The sequence below is a fragment of the Corythoichthys intestinalis genome, chromosome 21, assembly GCF_030265065.1.
Source record: "Corythoichthys intestinalis isolate RoL2023-P3 chromosome 21, ASM3026506v1, whole genome shotgun sequence".
In the NCBI taxonomy this organism is placed as follows: domain Eukaryota; kingdom Metazoa; phylum Chordata; class Actinopteri; order Syngnathiformes; family Syngnathidae; genus Corythoichthys; species Corythoichthys intestinalis.
In genome coordinates this window covers 19,702,501-19,718,274 of record NC_080415.1, presented here as the reverse complement: position 1 = coordinate 19,718,274, position 15,774 = coordinate 19,702,501, and the positions used below count along the sequence as shown (strand labels likewise).

Below are 15,774 nucleotides of genomic sequence, written 5' to 3'. Positions count from 1 at the left end.
TAAATAAAAATAGCAAGGAGGGTTTTCCTTTAGATCAATTTTGGCGACCATACAGCGTAATCTAGCATTTCTCTGTCTGGTCACTCTTTTGCTCGCCTTGGCCAAGAAAACTGAGTGTCTTCTCTCCTTATTTTTGGGTAATTTTACAAATGTCTACCTAAGGGTCTATTTTTGATATTTTTGAACTTGACATCAGGGAACATTTCTTTTGCTAATTCTGAGAAGTGATCAGCAATAGTTGCGGGCAAATTGTGTTCGGCAACAAATTGGCAGAATAAAATCTCCGCTTTTGTCACTTTTCATTCTGCAGACTTCATCTTTATGACCAGCAAAGGCATAGGTTTGGTCTCAACATTGATAGGGACGATATAACACCATAACCTGCATGTACACTTTTTGCTGGAGATGGGACATTTATAAAACCAAACAAACGGGGTGAACGGGGGTCAGGGCTACATTTCCCACCAATATGAACCGAATTAATTGATAGGCTAAATGATCAATGCAAAATAAATCTGTATTGACTTATATTAACTTTCAAGTGTATTGGTAAAGGTGATACACCTTTCGATTCAAACCTTGGTTTTCAAAATCTACAAAAGAAACATTTTGAAAACTTCCAGAATAAATGTCTGGATTATATTAGCAAATTTAAATTACAATATTTGAACACAAATTATATTAACATTAGTGCTGCAACGATTAATCGATTAACTCGAGTATTCGATTAGAAAAAAAGATTCGAATTAAATTTTGCCGCTTCGAGTATTCGTTTAATTAAAGTGACGTTGTAATGGTTTGTTTGCCTCATTTCACATGGCTGAATCCAGCTGCTTCCTGTTAAGACCAACTTAAGCTAAGTTTTTGTTTGCGCAAAATGCATTCGTATTTTAGTTTATAGGTATATTTAGCCGTTTTTGTGGGAATATGTGTCTGAACCATTTGTTAAGACTATTGTAAAAAAAAAAAAAAAAAAAAAAAGTTAGCATTTTATAGCATTTAAGCTAGCGGACTTTTGCTATGTAAATTAGCCAATTGTTCTTTTTTTGTACATAGATCCCAATTGATTAATTTTTTTTAGCTCAGGTATTTTAATTTTTTATGTTCCTTGTCCGGCGGCACGGGGGCTGAGTGGTTAGCACGTCCGCCTCGCAGTTCTGAGGGTTCAATATTGGGCTTTGGCCTTCCTGTGTGGAGTTTGCATGTTCTCCCCGTGCCTGCGTGGGTTTTCTCCGGGAACTCCGGTTTACTCCCACATCCCAAAAACATGCATGGCAGGCTGATTGAACACTCTAAATGACAAGACAACAAATCTTAGCTGCCTCTTACATTCCTAACCATAAAAAGGGACAAATTCTGCAGCAGGATGGTGCTCCATCGCGTACTTTAATCTCTACCTCAAAGTTGCTCAAGGCAAAGAAGATCAAGATCCTCCAGGACTGGCCAGCCCAGTCACCAGACATGAACATCATTGAGCATGTCTGGGGTAGGATGAAAGAGGAAGCATGGAAGACGAAACCCAAGAATGTTGATGAACTCTGGGTAGCATGCAAGACTGCTTTCTTTGATGTTCCTCATGACTTCATAAATAAATTGTATGAATCCTTGCCGAACCGCATGAATGCAGTCCTTCAAGCCCACGGAAGTCATACAAAATATTAAATTTGGATCTCACAGCACCACTACTTAATTCGCTTATGTTATATAACATATTTTTGTATTTGAAATACATTTTTTGTTCAATTTTCACACTACTTTCTGTAGGCAACAATTTTTTTGTCTTGCCAAAATTTGACCTTTATGTCTTCATTAAATGATACATCTTTTTTCAGTGAAACAAATATATTTTTGTATATTCAACATCATTTGGGAGGGTCTTAGCTTTAATATGAGCCATTTCTGAAACCAGCTGAATAATTAAAAGTCAGGTTATTAGCAATTGTTTCTACAAAATGGATAAGAGACCAGACTTTTGTCAGGGACTGTAGATCCTTCTCAGAGAGACTCTCACCAAAGGTGAGTAACTTTTTAATCTAAAATTCTCCTAAATTGGCAAAATCTTGACTTTAATCTATCTTTAAATGCTGAAACATTTTAAACACTTTCACTGTCGAAGTAGACAGAAGAGAGATAAAGCAATAATGCAATAAAGGGAGCAATTTAATGGTTGATTAACAACATTAAATGACTTCCTAAAATAGCAGCGATTACAATCTAGTTATGTTTAGGCACGCCCCTGTGTCCGCAATACCCCTGTGTCTAGTGAAGTTTAGGGTAACGAATTCGGCTAGGGCCTAATGTCCCCAAAACCCTTTGAACTTCGCATAGTAAACGAATTCTTCGCACCGCCGTACCAACAGCAGACGTGGTCGGTATGAGGCTTGGTTTGTAGCTGCTGTTGCTTGGTGACATGGTAATTCAAACCCTGTGTTGCATTTAAAAAATGAGATTTTAATTAAGTTGATGTATTATTTTTTTAAATATATAATACATTAGGGCTGCAGCTATCGATTATTTTAGAAGTCGATTAATCGAACTATTTAGTTGGAATAATCGAGTAATCGGATAAGGAACATGAAAAATTAAAATACTTGAGCAGAGCCTCAAACGGTATTAAAAAAAAAAAAAAAAATAGGATCCATGTACAACAAAAGAACAATTGGCTAACTTACATAGCAAAAGTCCGCTAGTTTAAATCCCATAAAATGCTTAAAAAAAATTTTTTTTTAAAACAAATCTCTTAACAAATGGTTCAGACACATACAGTGGGGCAAATAAGTATTTAGTCAACCACTAATTGCGCAAGTCGCAAGTTCTCCCATTTGAAATTATTAGAGAAGCCTGTAATTGACAACATGGGTAAACCTCAACCATGAGAGACAGAATGTGAAAAAAAACCCAGAAAATCACATTGTTTGATTTTTAAAGAATTTATTTGAAAATCATGGCGGAAAATAAGTATTTGGTCAATACCAAAAGTTCATCTCAATACTTTTTTATGTACTCTTTGTTGGCAATAACGGAGGCCAAACGTTTTCGGTAACTCTTCACAAGCTTTTCACACACTGTTGCTGGTATTTTCGCCCATTCCTCCATGCAGATCTCCTCTAGAGCAGTGATGTTTCGGGGCTGTTGTTGGGCAACACGGACTTTCAACTCCCTCCACAGATTTTCTATGCGGTTGAGCTCTGGAGACTGGCTAGGCCACTCCAGGACCTTGAAATGCTTCTTACGAAGCCACTCCTTTGTTGCCATGGCTGTGTGTTTGGGATCATTGTCATGCTGAAAGACCCAGCCACATCTCATCTTCAATGCCCTCTGGAAGATTTTCACTCAAAATCTCTCGATACATGGCCCCATTCATTCTTTCCTTTACACAGATCAGTTGTCATGGTCCCTTTGCAGAAAAACAGCTCCAAAGCATGATTTTTCCACCCCCATGCTTCACAGTGGGTATGGTGTTCTTTGGATGCAATTCAGTATTCTTTCTCCTCCAAACACAAGAACCTGTGTTTCTACCAAAAAGTTCTATTTTGGTTTCATCTGACCAGAACACATTCTCCAAGTCAGTGCAGGCTTTGAGTCCCTGGTGGCGCATTGTGTTACTGATAGTAGCCTTTGTTACTGTGGTCCTAGCTCTCTGTAGGTCATTCACTATTCTCATTCTGGGATTTTTGCTCACCGTTCTCATTTTGACGCCACAGGGTGAGATCTTGCATGGATCCCCAGATAGAGGGAGATTATCAGTGGTCTTGTTTGTCTTCCATTTTCTAATAATTGTTCCCACGATTGATTTCTTTCCACCAAGCATTTTACCTATTGCAGATTCAGTCTTCCCAGCCTGGTGCAGGTCTACAATGTTGTCTCTGGTGTCCTTCGACAGCTCTTTGGTCTTGGCCATAGTGGAGTTTGGAGTGTGACTGACTGAGGTTGTGGACAGGTGTCTTTTATACTGATAATGAGTTAAAACAGGTGCCATTAATACAGGTAACGAGTGGAGCCTCGTTAGACCTCATTAGACCTTGTTAGAACAAGTTAGACCTCTTTGACAGCCAGAAATCTTGCTTGTTTGTAAGTGACCAAATACTTATTTTCCACTCTAATTTGGAAATAAATTCTTTAAAAATCAAACAATGTGATTTTCTGTTTTTTTTTCCACATTCTGTCTCTCATGGTTGAGGTTTACCCATGTTGACAATTACAGGCCTCTCTAATCTTTTCAAGTAGGATAACTTGCACAATTGGTGGTTGACTAAATACTTAGTATTTGCCCCACAGTACTCCCGCAAAAAACAGCTAAATATACATATAAACTAAATTATGAATGCAAAAAAAACATTACCTCAAACAAAAACAGAGGGCAGTGTATCCACCCTAATCAATAAAACTAAGTACAAACACTTTCATAATAAACCATTACAACGCCACTTTAATTAAACGAATACTCGAAGCAATAAAATTTAATTCGAATATTTTTTTCTAATCAAATACTTGAGTTAATCGATTAATCGTTGCAGCACTATAATACATATTTTATATTCGAGTACAGTATATAAGCAAGTGTATATAAGTAAATAGAAAAATTGTTTTGACGTGATTAGAAATTTAAGATTTTGATTGCCATGATTGACTGACACACTTACAGTAAGTAATGATTTGACGATATGTAAATGATCCCTGCCGGTCCTTAATTTTAAATGGACAATCAGTGATGTCAATGGCATCCAATAACTAATACGTTTTTTTTTTGTTTTTTTTTCCAGGAAAAATAATGCTTTTTGATAGATATGAAATAAAACTTCACCTCAGATGTTACAGTACATTGGCGGGCGTACCTAATGAAATGACTCACCTGCCGCATTTCTTTGTAACTGTGAAGCATGAAGTCCAACTCGTCGGTTGTTATAACCTCATTGCGGCGATGATAATAATTATTCGGATCTGTGGAGTAAAAAAACAGAATAATCCTTGAAACCTGCCCAGAAACAAGTCGAAGATGAGATTTATGGAACCAGCAAATGTCGTTTCATAATGTCATCATGTCGTTTTTCAGCACAATGAGTTGTCTTCTGTTAATCAAGTACATAAGTCGGACTCAGTAAAGTGATTGGCTGGCTCGTTGAGCCTGGTCGTTTGCATTTGGTAGCCTCAATGAACTGTTAGCAGGGGCGCCACTACACGTTGAGCAGAGAAGGTGCTGCATATGGGCGCGAACTGACAGGGGGCGCAGTCACGAGGAATGTGAACAACTGTTTGATAAAGAAAACAGATTCATTACAGTCTGCCTCCTTATTCGATGTTGTTGTTTAGTTTGTTTAAAGAAAATGAATGATCCATTGACACAATTTGTATCAGCGCTTTGTGTCATGTCATGTCTTTTCCTGTTTTATTTTGAAGGCTTCACCCTCCTCGTGTCTGTGTACTTGCATTTTCTCATGTCGTCTAATCGCCTATTGTTTCCACCTGTTCTCCATTACCTGATGTGTATATATTACCTGAGTTTCCCTTGTCTTGTGCAGAAATGTCTTACTACCCATGTTGATCACGTCAGCCTTGTTTTGTAGCAATCATAGTTGTCTAGATCAGGGGTCCTCAACCTTTTTAGCACCACGGACCGGTGTGATTTGGGTCTTTTTTTCACGGACCGGTGTTGTCAAATTTTGCACCCTTATAAAATTTTCCTCCCAAAGCTTTTGTGGCGGTGAAAAAGCCCTCTTTTATATTCAGTTGGACTCTCAATGTTATCCAACGGTGCTAAAAAACTATTTACATCATAAAAAATACATGTGCAACACGAAAATGGCATAAATTAATGCTTAACAACACGGCGAAGTCGTTAAGTGAGAGAGCTGCGTGCAGTTGTTGTGTGCCGCTAACATGGCACACGTAAGTTAATATTCTCTTCTTTAAAAAAGTTTGTAGTGTGTACTTTGGAATCGCTGCATTCGCAGTCATTTTTAACGTTACGCGCATGCCAAATTTGTCAGAACATTGGCAATGTGTGGCAGAAAAATACAGCTAATATGAAATAACATTTGTTTTTAGCCCTGTCGTGTTAAGTGTAGGGAAAATACAACTCACCCGCTGATTCAGTGGGAGGCCTGAACTTGTTACGTTGAGACGAGATGTTCCCGAGATGGGAGAGTGAGAGAAGCCCGCTTCAAAAAGATACGATGTTGGAAATTGTAGCACAGTTTTCAGTGTTCTCCTAGCGATGTCAGAATATTCCGAAATGACTTTAATCCAGAACCTCGGTAGAGTTGTTGTCGCAAATGTACGTTTAAGGTCGCCGTGATTTGCGATCTCTACAAGCTGATATTCCTGTTGCACATACATGTTCGATTCACTCAGTTTATTCACATACAGGTCACAAATCCACTCCTTCGCAGTTCGTGGGTCTTTAGTGATTGGGAAGTAGCATAGATTTTCTTTTCTTCGAGGTTGTAGGCTCATCTTCTGGCTCGTCAGGTTCCCTTTTCCCCGTAAAAATCTGTCCAAAGACGTCCGTTTATCAGTCATTCTAGTGTGGGGCTAATTATTTCTGGGAACAAATGTGATGGGCGAGGACCTACGTCATACGTTATTATTGAGGCCAAGCGCACATAGATATACAAAACAAGATGTACTGCTAACAGTCCAATCAATGCATTTCTATGACGACCTTCTATCCTGTAGTTGTATATCAAGAGTAGACAGGGATATTGGTGTGTCTGGCCAAAGTCTATCCCCCAGAATGCAGTCATTAATAAATTATTTATTATTTCTGCACGGCCCGGTATCAAATGCGCCACGGACCGTTACCGGTCCGCGGCCCGGTCGTTGGGGACCCCTGGTCTAGATATTATCCTCTATTTGGAGTGCTTCGTGTGTGTGTGTTTTTTTTTTTTTTAACCTGTCCTGTTGAGCTTTTTGACATGGAGAATGGAAGTCAACAAATCTTAGCTGCCTCTTACGTCCCTAACCATAAAAAGGGACAAATTCTGCAGCAGAATGGTGCTCCATCGCATACTTCAATCTCTACCTCAAAGTTCCTCAAGGCAAAGATGATCACGATCCTCCAGGACTGGCCAGCCCAGTCACCAGACATGAACAGGATGAAAGATGAAGCATGGAAGACGAAACCCAAGAATGTTGATGAACTCTGGGTCGCATGCAAGACTGCTTTCTTTGATTTTCCTGATGACTGTCATACTAAATATTAAATTTGGATCTCACGGCACCACTACTTAATTCCCTTATGTTATCTAACATATTTTTGTATTTGAAGTACATTTTTTGTTCAATTTTCATACTAATTTCTGTAGGCGACAAAACTTTTGTCTCGCCAAAATTTGACCTTTATGTCTTCATTAAATGATCAATCTTTTTTCAGTGGAACAAATATATTTTTGTACATTCAATATCATTTAGGAGGGTCTTAGCTTTCATATGAGCTATTTCTGAAACCAATTGAATAATTTAAAGTCAGGTTATTAGCAAATGTTTCCACAAAATGGATAAGCGACAAGACTTATGTCAGGGATTGTATTTAATTTTGACCCTTTTGAGGTTCTATAGCAACTCACCTGGCAAAGGACATCCGAGAATCTCCGCCCTCATGCAGATGCTGCCGCTGCTAAACCACGACTGAGGATTGATTCGAATGTAACGGGCCACCAACGGAGCGGGAAAGATATTACGCACTGGAATCTCCTTTTCCCGGTTTCCTCTGAAAATCTACTGAGGCAAAAAAACAAAACAAAAAATAGTTAAGTCAGGAAATATTCACTGCTAAAAAAAATCAGGTATATGGGACATTACTAGTCAAGTCACAAAGTAGTGAGCGAACATTTTTTTTTCACTGAGAAACTTCCAAGGAGATATGCACAGAGCATAATCCATCAAAGGCAGTTGTACTCCAGGAAAGCTCATTAAAGGAAAAGTACTGTAGTGGTAGCTTTCAGAGTCCTCTATGAATGTCGTTAAACTTTGGGGAGTTTATTGTACTCAAGTTTTTAAAGCCCACGCTTGTCACACCTTTTGGCATTTGGAGAGACAAATGGAGGCGAGGCGGCAGGTTGTAGCCGAGGCTAAACGACTACCACCGAGATGCAACCTCATTAGAGCACGGAATAGACTGTTAATCACATTTATAGGATCAATGCTAAATAACAGAGTCATTGATGAGGTTTTGTGTGTCTGGAACGCAGGTGTCCAACTCGTGGCTCGGGGGCCAGATTTGGCCCCCATGTCATTTTTGTATGGACATGAACGTAAATACTGTAATGTGCATTGACAATGTATATGATTAAAATAGAATTTGAATAATATTTGTGTAGTATGTATGTATGAAAGATCGAGGAATACAGAACTCAGGGCATATTTACTTTGAAGTTTCGTTTTTGTCAAAAATGAAAATAAATGAATAAGCATTTTTTTTTAGATTAGAAAGATAAAAAGAATACTTGAAGAAAATTAAAATACATTATAAAAGAATATTTACTGGTTTTACCCCTATTTGTTTGTTTTTTTTAATTGAAAATGTAAATAAATCATAAATATTATATAAATGAAATACAATAAATAAAAAAAAACTGATTTCCCCCCTTTTTTAAATTAAAATATATCTTTAAAAATACTTTACTATTTCCCTTTTTTAAATTGAAATAAAATAATCAGCATTTTTTTTAAATAAAAGAAATAAAAAAAGACAATATACGCTGTTTTTAAGACCAAAAATACATTTAGAAAGACATTTTTCCTGTTAATGTTTTTTTTTCAAATTCTAAATTAATTTTATTTTTTTATTATAAAAATCAAAAATAAACAAACCAACAAAAAAAGAGATTCTCAGTTTTTTTCCTTTTTTAAAACTAAAAACAGAAAAAACAAAAACAAAAAAATGAACAGACCGTTTATACTCTGTTCCTTTTTTTAAATTTTTTTTTTATATAGCTATTAAATAAATGAAATTAAGATTTAAAAATAATTGATTATTCGGTTTTGAGAGGCTGAAAAAACACCATCGACACCGACCATTCAGTGATACCTCGTTTTTCGCGGTTAATGTGGATCAGAAGTGAAAAACCGCAAAGTAGCGTTTAATGTATTTATTCAGATTTAACATTGGTAGAGATACATATAAGACATGTTTTTTCACTTTTTTTCTCAAAGTATAATAAAACAAACTTTTATTATACATATTTAATATAAGGTTTTTAAGCACTTTGAATGGAATAATTATAATTTTTAAGCATGTTAATGTCCCACCGAATTATTTTTAAACAAGAAAAAATGTAGATGCCCAATCCAATGAAAAAAAGTTGAAAAAAATACTTGTCTTTATTAAATGCTTCATTGAGTGAGTCCACTCAAGCTGCTCACTTACACACACTAAGTTGCCACAGCAACTGTTTAACGAGTTAAACAATGTCGATGTATACATCTCAGGCAAGATCAAAACTTAACTGTCTGTCAATCATCGTTAACTTTAATAACCAACTCCAGCCCACTCTCTGCCTGACCGACAAAAAGCAGGGAGACAGAGGGAGTGAAGACTTGCTTCCAGCCCTCCCAGTCAAAACAGGTTGCGCGTCAAGCTTCATCAATCGCAGGAAACATTAACTAAATATCTTCCTCACCATATCCTCAGATCCGTTCTTCACTGTAACCCATGTGTGGCTGTCGTTGCTCACCATCACCTTGTAAGAGGTCACCCAGTCGCTCCTGTTCGACAACACCAAACACAATACTTGAAAGTTGTCCCAAATTTAGAGCAAAGAGATATGAAATGCAAGAATAAAGTAGGTCAACGATGGCCTTCATACTTCGGAATGCCGTAGTGAACATGTGAGAGTTGGCAGAAATTCCAACGCTCCCTAATAAAGACATCAGCGCGCGCCTAGTCCCGCCTCGGAGGAATTCCTGGTTTGCCTAATTAAGGCGCCGCCGTGGAGAAAAGGCCGGCAAGCTGGGCCGTCTACACGGAGCGAGGAGCTAATTGCGGAGAGATTCTGTCTCAGGCATCGGTGCATTTGTGGACCCAGCTTGGATGGTGCAACTACAGCACACAAATACCATCCAATTTAAAAAATAAATAAATAGACTGTCTCAAAAAGTCGATGATTTCAAACCACCACAAAGTAAATTTTAAATCTTTTCCTTAACATGCCAAATATTTATATCATCAAAAGTAAAGATGCACCGATGCCAGTATCGGCGGGGGTGGGAGTCGATCTGGCCCGAAATGGTGGTATTGGCGAGTACCAACAAAGAAGGCGCCGATACCACTAACCAGCCTTTTTTTCTCCTGACGCTCACTACACTCCCTGTTGGGTGATGACCAGTGTTGGGCACGTTACTGAAAAAAGTAATTAGTTATAGTTACTTACTACTTCTTCCAAAAAGTAACTGAGTTAGTAACTGAATTACTCTATAGTAAAAGTAACTAGTTACCAGGGAAAGTAACTATCTCCGTTACTTAAAAAAAAAAGTTGTCGTATGTCAAAGAATTAGAAATCTTCTGAGCAGTATTCGAGTCAGTTGAATAGAGAAGAACAGACAGGTAGTTGTGTTATAGAACCTTGCAATATTTGTTGCACCTCACCAGCAACAGATTTATCCTACACTTAAACAGATTTTAATTGCTTACCACAGATGTCGACAAAAGCTTTGCTCCGGAACATAAATTACACTTTACATGCACGTTCTTTCCTTTAATTTCGACCAATTTAAAATAGTGTTTATATCTCCACCTCGTAAAGGACAAATTTGCTCTGCCATCATATCCCTCTGCATCTGTTTTGCGTGTGTGTGTTTGCCGGACGCGCTGTTCCGGTTTGTGTGTGAAAACACTGGCTCTGAAATTTTTTTTTTTTTTTAAACAACCTTTATTATCAACAAATACACATTTCAAACATAGGGCGAGACAATTCACATATAAACAACCGGCTCTGAAGTACGTGCGCTATTAGGCTTGAGCATTTACGTCAGGAAGCAGGTCTGGTTCGCGGGACATTAAACTTTAACTTGCCAGTTCGATAAAGAGACACACTCGTTACTAAAGCGAAGAACAGATATGTGATCAAACTTGATGTGAACAATGTTGACCCTTACAAGCAAGCCGAAAAAAAATGGAGTAAAGATGTCGACGGGCTTCCGCAATTACGCGAAATGGGCATTCTGCTGTATTTATTGTTTGGTGTACGTTACTAAACTCATCAGCAATTCCGAAATATACAAATCGCTACAAAGCTACGAACAGTTTTGCTGCGGATGGGTGCAGGACCTGCACATTATGACCGTATCAAACGGCATTTCCATCGTTCTTCAAAGGTAGGCTATGTGTGTTTACTATTTTCTTTGCCATGAACCTGAACGCACCCCAATCCTTGGATGACAAACAAACAGAGCAGAGTACACTCACTATGGCTGGTAGTTTCTTCAATTTATTCAAAGTAAGTAACGCACCGCTTTGAACCGTCAGTAACGGTAACGGCGTTGTAACGGCGGAAAAAATAATTAGTTAGATTACCCCGTTACTGAAAAAAATAACGCCGCTATGTAATGGCGTTATTTATAACGGCATTATTCCCAACACTAGTGATGACACATGACCACTTTGCATGCCAAGCAGCTATTGCTATTGGCCTGCTCCAGACCAATGAGAGCGGGCCAATAGCCGCTCTTAACCAATGCTGGGGCAGCTTTTTCACATGAAGGAAAAACAAACTACGAGAGGAAAATGTCAGCAGTTTGGATATATTTCATTTTATAATCTTCGTCGAGTATAATGGCTGCATGCAAGATTTGCGGCCTGAATGTTTCGAGGGGTGGAGTTAAATCGGTCAGTTTCAATACCTCGAACCTGATAAAACATTTGAAGATGAAAGGTGAACAAACACAAAGAGTTTGAGGCTACAACAGCAGCAACTGCTACCAAGAGAAAGGGCGCTGGACCCAAGCAACAAACCCTGGTCAGCTCACTTCGTCTACTTTACTTATATTGTCTTTTACTGAAAGAAATGACTCAGTAATTTGAGACCTGTTTCAAAAGTAAGAAATACAAATAAGGGACGCCCCCCCGACACCCAAAGCCATACAGGCGACGAGAAAAATGGACATCCCCAAAACTCCTAAAATGCATAGAAATGTATCCATTTATATACAGTGCTGGCCAAAAGTATTGGCACCCTTGCAATTCTGTCAGATAATGCTCAATTTCTCCCAGAAAATGATTGCAATTACAAATGCTTTGGTAGTAATAACTTCATTTATTTTGCTTGTAATGCAAAAACACGAAATAGAATTAAATCATTATCATTTTACACAAAAGTCCAAAAATGGGCCGGACAAAAGTATTGGCGCCCTTAGCCTAATACTTGGTAGCCCAACCTTTAGACAAAAATAACTGCGAACAACCACTTCCGGTATCCATCAATAAGTTTCTTACAATGCTCTGCTGGAAATCTAGACCATTTTTCTTTGGCAAACTGCTCCTGATCTCTGAAATTTTAAGGGTGCCTTCTCCAAACTGCCATTTTTTCAGATCTCTCCAAAGGTGTTCTATCAGATCAGGTCTGGACTAATTGCTGGCCGCTTTAGAAGTCTCCAGTGCTTTGTCTCAAACCATTTTCTAGTGCTTTTTGAAGTGTGTTTTGGGTCATTGTTCTGCTGGAAGACCCATGACCTCTGAGATAGTGAGATAGACCAAGCTTTCCCACACTGGGCCCTGCATTATGCTGCAAAATTGTTATCAGTCTTCAAACTTCATAATGCCAAACGGTCAAGCAGTCCAGTGCCAGAGGCAGCTAACCAATCCCAAAACATCAGGGAACCTCCGCCATGTTTGACTGTGGGGACCGTGATCTTTTCTGTGAAGGCCTCGTTTGTTTCCCCCCTGTCAACTCTATGTTGATGCCTTTTTCCAAAAAGCTCTACTTTTGTCTCATCTGACCCGAGACGAATCTTCCAAAACGTTTTCGGCTTTCTCAGGTAAGTTTTGGCAAACTCCAGCCTGGATTTTTTATGTCTCTGGGTCAGAAGTGGGGTCTTCCTGGGTATCGTACCATAGAGTCCCTTTTAATTCAGATGCTGACGGATAGTATGGGTTGACACTGTTGTACCCTCGGACTGCAGGACAGCTTGAACTCGTTTGGATGTTAGTCGAGATTCTTTATCCACCATCCGAACAATCTTTCGTTGGAATCTCTCGTCAAGTTTTCTTTTCCATCCACATCTAGGGAGGTTAGCCACAGTGCCATGGGCTTTATACTTATTGATGACACTGCGCACGGTAGACACAGGAACATTCAGGTCTTTAGAGATGGACTGTAGCCTTGAGATTGCCCATGCTTCCTCACAATTTTGCTTCTCAAGTCCTCAGACAGTTCTTTGGTCTTCTTTCTTTTCTCCATTCTCAATGTGGTACACATGAGGACACAGGACAGAAATTGGGTCATCTTTAATCCATTTTAACTGGCTGCAAGTGTGATTTAGTTATTGCCACCACCTGTTATGTGCCACAGGTAAGTAACAGGTGCTGTTAATTACTCAAATTAGAGAAGCATCAATGATTTTACAAAGGTTGCCAATACTTTTGTCCGGCCCAATTTTTGAGTTTCGTGTAAAATGATCACGATTTAATTTTTTTCCCATTCTCTTTTGTGTTTTTTCATTGCAAGCAAAATAAACGAAGATATTACTACCAAAGCATTTGTAATTGCAATCATTTTCTGGGAGAAATTGAGCATTATCTGACAGAATTGCAGGGGTGCCAATACGTTTGGCCAGCGGGGTATTCATTTTTAATTAATTGCAGTTTTATACTTGCCTGGTTATGAGTTGCATGCATGCACAACCTTCAGCCTGTAGTGTGCTGTATCACAAACGTGCTTGGTTTATTTCAATTAATTAATCAATTGTTTATTCTGATACATTTAATCAGCCCTAATACAAAAAAGTAAAAATCCGGCTCCCAGGATCAATAGGTACTGGTTCATGCTACATAGTTGGCAAGTTTCAAGACGATCGGTTCACGAATAACGGAAGAGTACGACTTCATAGTTTGTGTCCACAAGAAGGAAAATAACTTTTACTTGAGTGGTGAATTGACAGGTCTTCAGCCCGTAATAATAATAATAATTTGAGTAAAATATGCAAATGTGTGCATAAATTCAATTTGTACGCTATTATTTTTTTAAATGATTATTTTAAAACATTTTTTTTTAATTATCTTCCTACTTAACTCATTGTGTGCCATTGACGGCAGATATCTGTCATCCGTCATCCGAGCAGACATCTAGACATCCAGTTCGTTTTGACTGGAGAGGGGCAAAATGACACAGAAACATAAGCATTCAAAGCCATTCCTTCCAGTTTAATTGATTTGGACATCGATGTCAATGGCAGGAAATGAGTTAAATATTTTTTCTATTCACTGTATCAATTGTTTTAATCCCCAATTATTGGCTAATTAAAATAGTTTTATTTTGTTTTTGTTGATTACAGATTGCAGTATTTCAGTTTTTCAGTAAAATACACTCATAAAATCCATTTTCATGTAATTATTAAAAATAATATGTAAAAAAAAAAAAAAATCTATGACGTGTTCTTACCAATAAGAAACCTTTTTCCTCCCTGTCTCTCATCTACATTTAATCATTTTCAAACTATACCATGAGCCCAAATGTTTACACTCGTATTTTCTCTATTGTGATTAACTGTTGTATCGACTGTACATATACAGTATGTGTTTGTCTTTGCTGTGATATTGCAGGGGGCTACGTTCCGCATCATCTAACAAATCTCCCGCTAGATTGTTGGCGCCTGTGTCACGGCAGCGATGGCACGCAGAGGCCCGGCGGCCGAGAGACTCTGCAGCTGCCTGCTACATAAAACACTCGAAAGGCCACTTCATTAGGCACTCTTGCATAACCCCAAACAGAATTCTATTTGCAATATCATGAAACGGAATTCAAAATATTTAAAAAGTAACCGGATGCGTCTTCTCCTTCAAAGCGAGTGCTCGCTGCCGGAAAATTTTCATCCTCGCCGCGTGACCATCTGCGACTCGGCGTGCGTGCGTACTTACGACCAGAGGGAGCTGCGGCCTTGTGTGATGACCCCCGTGAACTTGGTCAGCCTCCTGGCGTCCACCTCCAGCCACTGCAGCGGGTCGTCCCTGCCGGCGCACCAGGCCCCGTCGTAGAGGTCGTCCTCGTAAAGGCCGGCCTACGGGTGGGCCACACGTTGGAGATTTTAGTCCAGATGGACGCCGAATTCGGCCGCGTGCGTGCAACTTGCAGGGCCGGCCCAGCCTATACGCAGACTATGCAGCTGCTTAGGGCCCCTGACCACTAGGGGGCCCCCAATCTGGCAATTGTGTAATTTATATTCTATTTAGTTTACTACAGTTTGCTTTATTTGACTTTTGTGAGTTTTGATACTTGATTACAAGCTTAAAAAGATAAAAGTTCTTCCTTAACTTCTTTTTTTTCCTCTTTCAGAAAAAGATATGGCTCTATCTACTGTAAGTACTGACAATCATTTGGGATGAGAAGTTTGAAGTATGCAGTGCAACAAAATCTGATTAATATACAAAATATGGACGTATGGGTTGGATTGCATGTATGGGTTTCATAGTACACTGTGACGAAATGGTGGGTCAAAAATATGGGCCCCTTTGCATTATTTTGCTTATGGCCCCCAAATGCCCTGACTTGCAGTAATATCTAAAGTTTCTTGTCTAAAATCCACAATATTGACATTTCCACCTGTATATTGAGACGACCCCTG

General features: G+C 38.8%; 1 protein-coding gene across 2 annotated transcripts in view; it reads right to left on the bottom strand.

The window, feature by feature from the left end:
- The window catches only part of cpxm2 (carboxypeptidase X (M14 family), member 2), a 57,580-nt gene that overhangs the window by 28,231 nt on the left and 13,575 nt on the right, over positions 1-15,774 (bottom strand). For both annotated transcript variants that reach the window (XM_057826794.1, XM_057826795.1), the window contains exons 3-7: positions 15,753-15,774; positions 15,071-15,210; positions 9,621-9,705; positions 7,566-7,716; positions 4,853-4,941 (exon numbers count right to left, since the gene is read on the bottom strand). The exon at positions 15,753-15,774 is cut by the window's right edge and continues 88 nt beyond it. In XM_057826794.1, the coding sequence (XP_057682777.1) occupies positions 4,853-4,941; positions 7,566-7,716; positions 9,621-9,705; positions 15,071-15,210; positions 15,753-15,774 (487 nt within the window). The remainder of the gene's footprint in view (positions 1-4,852; positions 4,942-7,565; positions 7,717-9,620; positions 9,706-15,070; positions 15,211-15,752) is intronic.